General features: G+C 42.2%; 1 protein-coding gene across 3 annotated transcripts in view; it reads left to right on the forward strand.

The window, feature by feature from the left end:
- Positions 1-12,282, forward strand: part of itgb4 (integrin, beta 4) — a 174,965-nt gene that overhangs the window by 131,882 nt on the left and 30,801 nt on the right. For 2 of the 3 annotated variants that reach the window (XM_088000376.1, XM_088000377.1), the window contains exons 33-36: positions 192-374; positions 1,318-1,437; positions 7,210-7,419; positions 9,558-9,722. In XM_088000376.1, coding sequence (XP_087856502.1) covers positions 192-374; positions 1,318-1,437; positions 7,210-7,419; positions 9,558-9,722 — 678 coding nt within the window. The remainder of the gene's footprint in view (positions 1-191; positions 375-1,317; positions 1,438-7,209; positions 7,420-9,557; positions 9,723-12,282) is intronic. The other variant, XM_088000378.1, reaches the window with a different exon arrangement.

A 12,282-nucleotide genomic window follows, 5' to 3' on the forward strand; every position in this document is an offset into this window, starting at 1 on the left:
AGGGAAACACTCCAAACGTATATTCAGAAGTATACGCATACTCAAATTTCTAGGTGCCTCGTGATGAATGGGTCTGGGCTTTGCACACTTTCATGAAACACTCAGAGTGCATTTCTATCCACTGTGACCCTGAGCAACAGGAGAGGCTAGAACGCCGATGTTTCTGATTGTTTTGTTTACTGTGTTGACAGAGCCCATTGGACCTAAAAAGACAGTGAAAATTGATAAGCCAAAGAAGCGGATGGTAATGATCGAGAATCTGAAAGCGGAGCAGCCATATCTGTACACAGTACGAGCCAAGAATGGTGCTGGTTGGGGACCTGTCCGAGAAGCCACAATGAACCTCTCCACGCAGCCAAAACGACCAATGTCCAGTAAGCGAAGGGTCCCATGGAGAGTATTAAACACTCGGTCACAGAATCATCACACACAGCAGGGAGATAATGGACACTAGATCCCACTGAGTGATATTGCTAGGTGCCTCCTTGTGTGTGAGTTAATCTCAACTTACGGCAAGAAACAGATCCAATTCTCACAGTGAATCGTCATTCAGCCCATAAGCCAGCAGCCATTCCCCACATCTGTTCATCACAGACAAAGAACCACCTTCTTGCATTCACTAAAATCTGCCTTGACACAACTTGAGAATGTGGGGCCACCTTCCTTCTAAATTCTGACCAGTCTCTCTCACAACCTCTTGGTCAGGTGTTTGAGTCTTCACCCATCCCCATTGGGAGCCACCATTCCCTGCTCACCCACATGACAGAAATCACAGAAAAAACATTGTAATTTAGAAGGAAGGATATTTTAGCCACTTTTAAAATGTATTATCTTGGATACTGCTGTAAACATAAAATCCCGTGCTGGTACTGACGGCCATGCATGCTGTCTGTAATGCAGTCATACAGGTTGATTATCACACAGTAAGAGCAGGAGAGTCTCCTGGTCAGAAATGCTTGATGTAGCGATGCCCCTCAAGCTATGACTTCAGTCCAGCTACATGTTCTACAAAATGAAAGCCGATACTGTGTCTGCCTCATTTTCATTGAATATGGGAATCCTGTAATTCTTCCCAATGACCAAGAGAGAGCCAGTGAAGTGAAATGGCATAGTTCTGTGCTGTGATGCTACGCACAAGGTTGTCTGATGCTGATAATTCTGAAAATACATTTTAAGATTCAAAATTGCATTTGCCAATCGTATTTGTTCCAAAACTAAAATGAGAAATTCTTCTAAAGGCTTGTGGCCATAACATTGAACATCTCTGCCAAAGTGAAGCAAGGAATCTGTTTAATTTTCTGTCTTTGCCACCCACAGTTCCCATCATTCCAGATGTTCCAATTATTGACGCCGAAGCACACGATGAGTATGAGAACTTCCTGATGTACAGCTCAGATGTAATGCGATCGCCCAGACCGAGCACTTCTGATGACATAGGTATGACTTTCATTCCCAGCACCTGTCTGCTTTAACAAAATCACATTACAACAAAAAGGCAACCGTCTGAACCAGCAGTGTCAAGACCAGGCCATAAATAAATCAGGACAAGGAAAATACGTCAAGTCTAGCCCATACATGGCTGTTCTATCATGGACACCCACTACTTGACATTTGTACCTTCCCTACTTTAAGCAATAATGGATCCTCCTCCTCTTCAAATTTGAAACAGACACTCTTCAGGTTTTAATGTTTATACAGTTTGAAATCCCAACCACTAAAGTCATGTTCCACTTATGTAGAGTCTAAATCTCCCTAAAGATAACATTTCTCTTTTCTATTTATTACCTATGTACAGAGAAAGGTGTGCATTCAGAATATTTAACCATTGTTCCAGAATTTCTGCTCCAATAATATTCACAGTATATGCATCAGACCCCCTGATCAGATCCCCAGAGAGTAATCTTTCAATACATTTTCACTGTAAAAACATTTCCCATTCACTACTCGTCTTTTTCTTATACTGTTTAGGATATTCATTGATACTGTACTATATCGCCTCCTTCACAATATCCCAAAGCCATTTCAATATGAAATATTATTTTTGGAAGTGTGGTCACTTGTTACATCATCTGGGCTGAACCAGTTCTCAATCCATTTAAACAAATTTGTAAATTCCAAAGGCATTAACCTTTCCAGCTGATTTGATGAAATTAATCAAATGCTTTCTTAAAAATCTACATAGACTTCTCTCAATTACCCTATCTTGAGCTTAGTTTCCCACTCAGAGAATTTTCATAGCTTTGTAAGATACAATCTGTTGCTTCTCTACACATTGCCGGTTGCTTCCAATGACATAGTTGAATCTTTATTGTTAGCTTTCTGGTGAAGGAACTCCAGATTTTCTCCACTCTGGTTTTGAGACAAACCTGTAATTCTCAGTTTTGGATCCTATTCCCATGGAGGAACTGACATTCCATCTTCCTCCAGTGTCAGTCTCTGATCCAAAGCTTAACTAGAACTCTCCAATCCAAGCTGCATCCTAACTCACCTGGGAGCCTGGTGTGTCTTCAGTGCTTCTTGTTTCAAGTTTACACATTCTCCATTAACTGTTACATGAGCTCAGGATCTCTCAGTTCAATCATTCTGGCTGACTCCAGCCTTTTGTGAAACTTTACATATCCCTGTCCAGAGCCAGATTGGAACAGTTTCACCCACTTATCTTCAACATACCTACCCATTCTTTGATTTTCTTGTGTTTTTAGCAATTTTGGAACTTATTGAGGCCTTCAGTGATTTATGACCCTTTTTTTCCTATTCCTTTAGCTACTTGAAGTAAGATTGTAATTTTTTTCCTAACAGCCTGAGAAACTCAGTAGGTTTACTCTATTGCAGGGCTCTAAAATTCTTGCTCTTATCTACAAACCCTCTGATAGCCATGCTGCATTCTGCTACTGTAACCTGCTCCGGCTTCATACCTCGACTGCTCCCTTCACTCCTCTGTGTCTCCACTCTCTCTGCTCTGTTTCTGGTGGCACAGTTTTTTACCACCTTGGAATTCTTAATTCCATCAACTTTCTAAAAACATCTTTAACACTTACCATGTTATATATCATTTGCCACTTACTCCATTCCCATCCTGCCGATAGATACTGGATCTTTCAGTTGCCGATGATGATGTTGATAATCCTTGTGCTAATATTGCTGTTGACAATGAGAACGTTGATGGTTAAGTACCTGGCATTTTCATCATCACTCCTTGTAGTCTGCTACCTTAAAGTTTAGAAGATTCTTTTCCTGAGTTCCAAGCAGAAAAAAACAAATGGTGCTGTTAATATTCCCACAACTCGCAATCTTTTTCTTAGCAGATACATTTAAAAAAAAACCAAGCTCCCTTGTACAGATGACAGCAGTGCTAGTTATCAGCAAAGAAAAATTATTTCTTGGAATACGGTGTCACGAGTAAGGTCAGCATTTGTTGCCACTCCCTAATTACCTTTAAACTGAGTGTCTTGTTGTGCCATTGCAGCCGACAGTTTGGAGTCAGCCACACTGCCACAGGTCTGGAGTCACAGGCAGGGCCACATAAGCACGGCAGATTTCCTTCCTGAAAGGATATTTGTGAACCAGATTTGTTTTTACAATAATTGATGATTAATAGTCCCCGTTGCCAATATTGAATTTCAAACTCGGATTTTACTATTGAATTTAAATGTAATTTAGACTCATGACTCGAGAGCATGATACAGTGGGCAGCACGGTGGCACAGTGGCACAGTGGTTAGCACTGCTGCCTCACAGCGCCTGAGACCGGGTTCAATTCCCGCCTCAGGCGACTCTCTGTGTGGAGTTTGCACATTCTCCCCGTGTCTGTGTGGGTTTCCTCTGGGTGCTCCAGTTTCCTCCCACAATCCAAAAATGTGCAGGTTAGGTGAATTGGCCATGCTAAATTGCCCGTAGTGTTAGGTGAAGGAGTAAATGTAGGGGAATGGGTCTGGGTGGGTTACGCTTCGGCGGGTCGGTGTGAACTTGTTGGGCCGAAGGGCCTGTTTCCACACTGTAATTAATCTAAAAAAAAGCATTAGCCTTAGCCTCTGGATTAATAGTCCAATATCATCATCACTAATACCACTCCCTCTGACAGAGACCTCTCCTGGTGTTCTGGCCAACATTCCTCCTTTAAGTGGCACCATGAAAACAGATTCATTTTCTGCTCATGGATCTCATTTGTTGTATCAACAACAAGGGCATCCAGCACCAAGCTTAGTGCTAATTGGTTGCACGTTTCAACATGGGACACCTTGAAAAGTAATTAATTAAATGTAGGATATTGCTAGGATAGCTTGATGGAATAACAAAGTGTTATGTTATTTGTAAATTTCTTTTTTCTTTCAAGCTTACTTCTCTGGGGGGAGTCTGCTCTATAATCCTAATAGGAATAGGCCTTGCTTGGATCTTTTGACAGCTAATATATATTATCTGGTGTTATGTTCATTGTCCAACTTAAAGAGCTTGCTATTTTCAATTTTATCCATAATCCTTCTATGTTAAAGACTTGTATCTTGCCAGCATTTTTAGAGGTGGAACCTTCTAGCATCAATCCTAAATTTGTGTCTTGCTCTTGGAGCTTGTACTTCTCAAGTGTTTCAGTTTGAAGTCATGTTTGTGTTTACTTTATTGTGCAGTTCATTACATGCCTTCTACAAGGTCAGCTCTCAGCTTTCTCCCTTTCTCACTTGGGATTAAGGTTATTATTCCTCTGTGCATCACTTCTAGCATTTGAATATCTCTTTTGTATTTTTATTTAACCTGAAATGGCCATAGTAGCTAAGGTACAGTCCGAGCAGAGCTCTGGACAGGCTGACCCAGAGCTCCCCAGTCTTGTATAGCACCATATGGATCACAGGGTTCAGTTCCTTGTTTGTGAATTACAATACAGCTCAAGAGCAGAGCACAACAGCTATTCCATTTATGTAACACTTTAACACAACCAAACTTCATGAGTTATTGATTTTAAATTCATCACTGAATCACAAAATGAGACATCTGGACAGATGATTAAAAGCTTGCTCAAGGATCTAGATTTGAAGGGGAAGGGCAGTACTTAAGAAGAGGGAAATTAACTGGCATAGAGCCCAGAAAGGGGTGGCTACATGGCTCAGTAGTTAGCACTGCTGCCTCACAGCATGAGGGATTCCAGCATCAGATAACAGTCTGTGTGGAGTTTGCACATTCTCCCTGTGTCTACGTGGGTTTCCTCCGGGTGCTCTGGTTTCTTCCCACAATACAAAGGTGTGCAGTTAGGTGAATTAGCATGCTAAATTGCACATAGTGTCCAGCGATATGTAGGTTAGTTGCATTAGTCAGGGAAAATGTAGAGTAATAGGGTAGGGCACATTGACTAGAAGAAACGAGGAAAGTGGCAGAGCCAACTGAACACGTGTCAACCACCTTTGTGATAAAACATTACCCACAATTCCTCGCATTATTGGACACGAGGTTGGAGGAGGAGGGGAGAGTACTTCAAAATGGCTTTGATATAACAGCTTCGGTGTCTTGACAGGGTAGTTGCTGAGAGGTTGCTTCTTTTGTTTCTAGACTGTTCCAAAGAGGAAAAGTAAGAACTAGAAACAGGAGTAGGCTGTTGCTCCAGCATTTAATACTAAGTGAGACCAGTCATGACCATATTAAATGGCTTGAAGGCTGAATTGCCTACTCCTGTTCCTATTTCTAATGTACCCCTTGTGGAAGTGTCTAGGACCAGAGGGCATAATCTCACAGTAAGTGGTCATCTATTTAAGACAGAGCTGAAAAAGAATGTCTTCCCTCAGAGGAAAGTAAATCTATGGAATTCTTTACCACAGAAGGGCTGTAGAGGCTGGGTCATTAAGGATGTTCAAAGCTGAGATAAACAAATTTTTAATTAATAAGGGAATCAAGAGTTATGGGGAAAAGGCAAGGAAGTGTAGTACAGCCTTTTCAGGTCAGCCATTATCTCACTGAATGATGGAACAGACATAATGAGCCTAATGGCCTGCTTCTGCTCCTATGTTTTATGGTCTAATAGAAGTGAAACTAGGGGTTATTTTTACATTTCAGGGCAACCATTTTCAACAGTTTAGTCTAAGCAGTGGAGTGCAGAGCCTGATGGTTCAAACAGATATGGGAATGGATGGTTAAGACAGTTGTTCATCATTGACATCCCAACCTGGGAACTGAATATTCTTTTAAAAATTCTGAGAGTTGGCTCAGTTTATTCCTTGGACAACGTAGTCACTTGTGAGTTTGAACAGTTTGCATTGAGCTTTGCTGTCCAGGTAATTGGAACCGTCTGAAAACACTGAGGCTCGGCCACTGCATTCAGCTCCTTGTTCTGACTCATCAGAATTCCTATTAAAAAAAATTCTTCAAATTTCCAGATAGTTCCTTCACCAGTTCCTGCTTTTATTATCCCTGGAATCACCACAGCTTTAAATTTTAATAGTCTCTGGTACTAAGTTTTGCTACATTACTTTGCAAGTGAACAATCTGATTAGAATGACACTTTCTCAAAGAATCAAGGTGGTTGTTAAAGTAGGTTCTGAATATATGTTGATTCCTGTTTCTCATCTTCATGTTTATTCCTCATAATTGATTCTATTAACATCGACTGTACTGAAGCAAAATAACTGGGGGTCAGTGGTGACCTTGCACAGAAGCAAAATGCTATGGATATTATAAATCGGAACTAAAAGCAGAAAGTGCTAGAAATAGTCTGTACGTCTGACAGTCTATGTGGAGAAACAGAATTAACATTTCAGCTTAATGGTCCTTCATTACTCTGTTGCTTCTGCAGATACGCCAGACATGATGAGTATTTCCAGCATTGTCTGTTGCTATTTCAGTCATTACCTGGCTTTGTTATCCTTCTTCTTGAAATGGATAACATATTACCTATATGGAATGTGCACAGGCTTCCTCATTTATTGACTCCTTCATAATGACCATTGATCCTTCTTAATTCTGAGTATTTGGGGTCATGCATATGTAGGAAGGTGTACATGTGTATGTGCGCAGTCATGTGCATGCATTCCTGTATGTATAGATACATGTGTGTACACATGCCATGCAGTTCTGTGTAGTAATTAGGTGCCTCTCTCTATTTAAGTCAGTCTGTTGAGTGTTTCCCATCGGACATAGGTAGGTTGGATTTGTTGGTGTGGCCTTGCTGGTCTGATACTGAACCATTTTCTGGGATTATATACCAATACGAGTCATTAACTTGTTCTGCAAGGCTCCAAATGGCAACATGTCCAACTGCTGGGCGATGGTTTCGATGGGCGGAAGGTAACGTGGCAGCTACCGGTGGAAGTGATACCCCGCCTTTCCTGTAGCTCTTCCCTGACGCATGCTTCCTCAGACATTGAGAGCCTCCTCTCCGAAGACACTGAGTATTCAGACACCATGAGGAGGAAGGCTACGCCCCAACCATGGGAAGGTCAAGGTGAAGATCTCACAATGCTTCTTTCATTAACATACTTGTATTTCTGCGCAAACTTCTCAGTGATCTGGGAAACCTGCCTCCCACCTTTACTGGGTACAATCCTGTTAACTGAACAGAGATGCATGCTGAAGGGGTTAGGAATCTGTTAGCACTTTAATGCATGCTGATGGGGTCAGTTATTTAATATTGTGCAAATGCAAATGTGGCATCTCGTACCAAATAAGACATTGTTACTGCTGCTTACAAAGTGCAAGCTACATAGAGAGTCTCTTGGAGGCAGGAACTGCAGCCTCTGAATAAATGTTGTGAGGTAGAAGGGCTGACATCAACTCCTGGTGGGAGCAGATGGCAATCCCAAATGGGAGGGTCCGGGTGGTAATCTTTAACAACTGGTCATCTGCCCCAGAGAGAAACCAATAACTGTCGGTTGGCAGCCAGAAGAGTGGTAGTGATCACCGAGTGGTTCGGAGGCAGCAAGATTGAGCTGGAGGCAGTGAGATAGGTGAGAGGACAGGCTAGAAGAAGAAGGAAACTGCTGCGAGGATCCTGTGACTGCGTGAGCTAGTTTAGGGCATTGTATTGCCCAGAAGAGCACTCCTGCCCTGATTTTTAAGTTGACTTCAGTGTTGTTTTACCTGACAGTGTAGGAGGGACATGCAGGTGACCCATGTGTGGCATTTGCCAACAGAAATGAGAAACTGACGGTTCAAGTGGCAAATGGAGCCACACTCTTTCTCACTGATCAGGAAGAGTCAAATTCACCTGGGTGTGACTTTGAGACTCAAGTGGCTATTGTTGTCTGGAAATATACTTGACAACACATGTAAGGTCTTGCCTTAATAATACAGTTGTAAAGCATTTATTAAAATGCAAAGTAAATGTTTGTAGCCAGAGATGTACCTCAATAATCAATATCCTTAGGCAACCAGCCTACTCCTTTCTGCACGTTTTCCTCTGTCAGAAATACTTTGCCAGTTTACAGGCTCTCTTCAATCTGTGTTAGCTGTTGTGCTACCTCTTTGTTTAGGTTGCCGTGTTCTTTGTACAACAGTGCATAGTGTGTACACTTCAAAAGTGCTTCGTTTGCTGGGACAATCTTTGGCAAGGCCTGAGGTTGTGGAAGATGCTATGTAAAATGCAAGGTTTCTTTTTCTTTACTTTTCCTCCTGACTATTAAGCTAGTATTCAGGTCACACAGGTAACAGATATTGGTGAGATTTCTTTGTTGGCACTTTCCAAACCCACAGCCACTTCCATTTGGAAGGACAAGGGCAGTAAATTCATGGGCATACTGCCCTCCAAGCCATTCACCATATCCTGACTTGGAAATATATCATCGTTCCTTCAGTGTTGCTAGGTCAAAAGTCTTGGAATTCCCTCCCAAACTACATTTTGGGTCTCCCTACACCATTTGGACTGCTGCATTCAAGAAGAAAGCTCACCACCACTTTCTCAAGGGATTGAGAATTAGTGATCGCCAATAAATACTGGTCCAGCCAGTGACACCTACATCCCAAAAATGTATTTTTTAAAAATACATGCCTAGAAGGATAATTGGGAATTAAATAAGGTGGTCTGAGCACTGTATGTTGCAAGCAGTTTACCCAGCATGACTCCCAACCTTAACTCATGTCGACGGTGAACGAAGTGGACTGTGCTTCTTTAGTGCAATCTCATTAGCCCTAGTCGTTGAATTTTCTTTCCTGTTTTTCCCCTCTTTTGACTGAAAGGAGAGTTTGATGCCACATCATCAGTTTGATTGGTGTCTGCGCACATTTAGCAATGTGTCTACACTCCGATCCATGGCCTAATCTCTCAAAATCAGCAAGTTCACTCTTCCTCCCACTGTCCTCCGTACTCCCAAATCATGAGAGTCCAATGTTACCATCCTCCAGTGGAACAGTGAGTTCCAACTCTGAAAACACAAACTGCAAAGGCCTTCATGATAATAGGTTTTCACTAAGTTTAGAAAAGGCATTGGCACAAGGTTTACCTCTTGGTAGCCCTCACTTTGCAGTAGTGCGGGGTGCCCAGATGCTGGTGCAGTGACTTTGATGCTGGGTGGATATTTGCAGATGCCTGCTCCTGGGTAGAATTTGGAATTTCTTTACTGAACACATTTTTTCTTTCCCCCACAGATATGTCGATGAACGGGAAATGGGAGATGAACTCTCTCTTCCCAGGCAGTGCCAACAGCACCCTCAGTAGGAGCACCACCACCAACTACAACCACCAATACACCAGGTTGATAGAAGACTCTTCCATGTCCTCAAAGACTCACACTACTATGATGTTGGGACAGGGTCAGTATGAACTATGCCAGTGTGTAACCCACTGTGTGTTGAAATCCTCTCACTTCCATCTTCTAACTCATAGAGATGGGCATCACTCACAAACTAAACCAAGTCCACAGCTAAAGTGTAACATGACTCATGCTGACTTTTGGAATTTGATTTGTTGTAACTTTTGAAAGAAAGCTAATGTAAATGAATCATTTATATAAGAATTCCATACATTTTACATCCTAAAGACATTGACTTTTGCCGCCTCATAAATAATGAGCAGGCATTCACCCAGTGCCTTCCACACCAACTTTGCATTCCATAGCTACTGGGTTTGTTGAAACATAAGTCTGTTGATATATGCAGTGTTACCTTGAGGAGTAAAGTATATGCCAGCACCCCTCCAGTTCAGAGACCATTATTCGTATGTGAACCCCAGCAGTTAATCCTGACTGTACATTCAACCACGGTAGGCATCAGCCAACAACCACATGAGAATACCTTCTGTCACTGTTAAACCTGTGACAGACTATGGTCATTACACTTCAAAAAGTGTCAAGACTGGAGTGGCTGGAAAAGAGACTTTTACCAGGAATTAAAAGATTTCAGTTATAAAACTGGGATTGTTCTCCTTAAAGCAGAAAAAAAATGGGGAGACTCGAGGTGAGCAAAATTATGAAGGATGTTGACAGAGTGTTTTAGGGAGAAGGGTAAATTTGCCTGAAGGAGGACTAGAGAGAAAGAGATGGGGATTGGGTCTAATTGGATTACTTCCAAAGAGCCAGCACCACCAAGACAGGCAAAATAGCTTCCTGCTGTGCTGTGTTATCCTGCAGTGTGATCAGGAGTTGGAACTCTGGTAGATATTACCCTCCCATGGATGGGAAACAGGCACCTGAGCCAATTGTACTGTACTAGTGGGCAGAGAAATGCTTCCTCAGCTGGTGTTGGAAAAGCATGTAAGGCTCCACTATATACATAAATACCCAGGAAATGCTAAATAAAAGATGAATAAGCTATCCTGTCTATCCTCACACAGTCACAATGCCTTAACGGCATTGATTACAACACTGTCCAGATTTTCAGGATCATTTCATCTCCAGGAAAATACAAACCACAGATAAAAAGCCAAATTTTAAAAATAAAGTCTGTAAGATTCCATTCTGACACTAACCCAGAAAATCACATTGATATTATAGTCATTGTCCTGTGGAAGTTAACACCTTTATATCTGTTTTATACCAATACTGGTAAATGCAGACTCCACGCATAGACAGTTCTGCTTTTCCAGCATCTCCACTGGATTGGGTGGCTGAACACAGCTGATGGAGATAATATGCAACCAGTGTCACATGTTACATCAGCCCTGAGCGTTTCTTGGCTGTAACACGTTTTTCTCCTCCAAACACCATACCTGTGAGGTGTTAGTGCCAGTCAGTAGTTCCAGCATGCCACTCTCTATACTTTCACTCAATGGCTGTTTGTCAGAAGACTCTTCTCTTGACCCCCCACTCCCATTTTCTTAGTACATTTTTCAATGTCCCCTGTCTGTAGCAACTGCATTTCAGTTTATCCAGTTCAAAGCAATGGCCAACTAAATGTTTGAAAGTTACAATTTCGTGAAGTCACAAGGAGCTGGTTTGGCACCAATCAAATATCGTGGCTCACTGTTGACAGCCCATTACCCACCTATTCCCCACCCCTGGCCTTCATTCCTCCCTTTGACTTGACAGCCTCCCCTCAGCTTCCTTCCGCTCCCCTGCCCCACATTACAGCCACAGACCTGTGAGCTGACTTATCAATGGAGCCAGATGGAATGGGAATGATCCTGACTAGCACATTCAATTCCAAAGAGACTTGACACTGACTTCAACACAGGCCTCAGGCCTAAATTGTCTGGCATGCAAAGGAATTGATTTGAGGGCAAATCAAAATGCTCAATTTATTAATATGAGGCTTGAATTTTTCTAAGTGGGCTATCTTGTCGACTCATGAAACAAAATATCTAAACCGAGGATATTTTCAGTGACAGCAAGGGTGGTAGAAATCTGGAACTGTCTCTGAAATAACTCCAGAGACACCAGTATCCCATCACCAAGTCATCCTTTGTTCACACATGGAGAATCCTTGACCCTTATCCAGCTCCCTCAGAGATAGCTCTCAGACTGAACAAAATAAACGGACATTCTCATTTTTTTCTTTTCTTTTTTTTCCTCTTTCTTTTATTACCCCCACACTACCGCCTAACTGCGGTAGTGCTTATTTTCCCCCTGCACCCATGTTTGTGTGTGCAAGTGTGAGACACAGTAAAAGACACAAGGTGCACGAATCTTTCTTTAGTTTTCACCACCAGGAAGAAAAGAAACACCCAAGTGGCCAGTAATAAGCAGTTCCCTTCACATCAAAGGGCAATGCTGTGTGATTAAACAGTGAAGGGGAGGGCAGGGATTAAATCAAAATAGAGTTGGAGGGGGAAATAATGCACTCCACTCCCTGAACAGCTCAAGGGTGTTGGTGGACACCGCGTGCTCCTTCTCCAGAGACACCCAGGTACTCACGTAACCGCGAAAGAGGGGCAGGA

This window comes from Chiloscyllium plagiosum, unplaced genomic scaffold, assembly GCF_037043375.1.
Source record: "Chiloscyllium plagiosum isolate Xiang-an unplaced genomic scaffold, Cpla_swu_hap1 HiC_scaffold_25, whole genome shotgun sequence".
NCBI classification, from domain to species: domain Eukaryota; kingdom Metazoa; phylum Chordata; class Chondrichthyes; order Orectolobiformes; family Hemiscylliidae; genus Chiloscyllium; species Chiloscyllium plagiosum.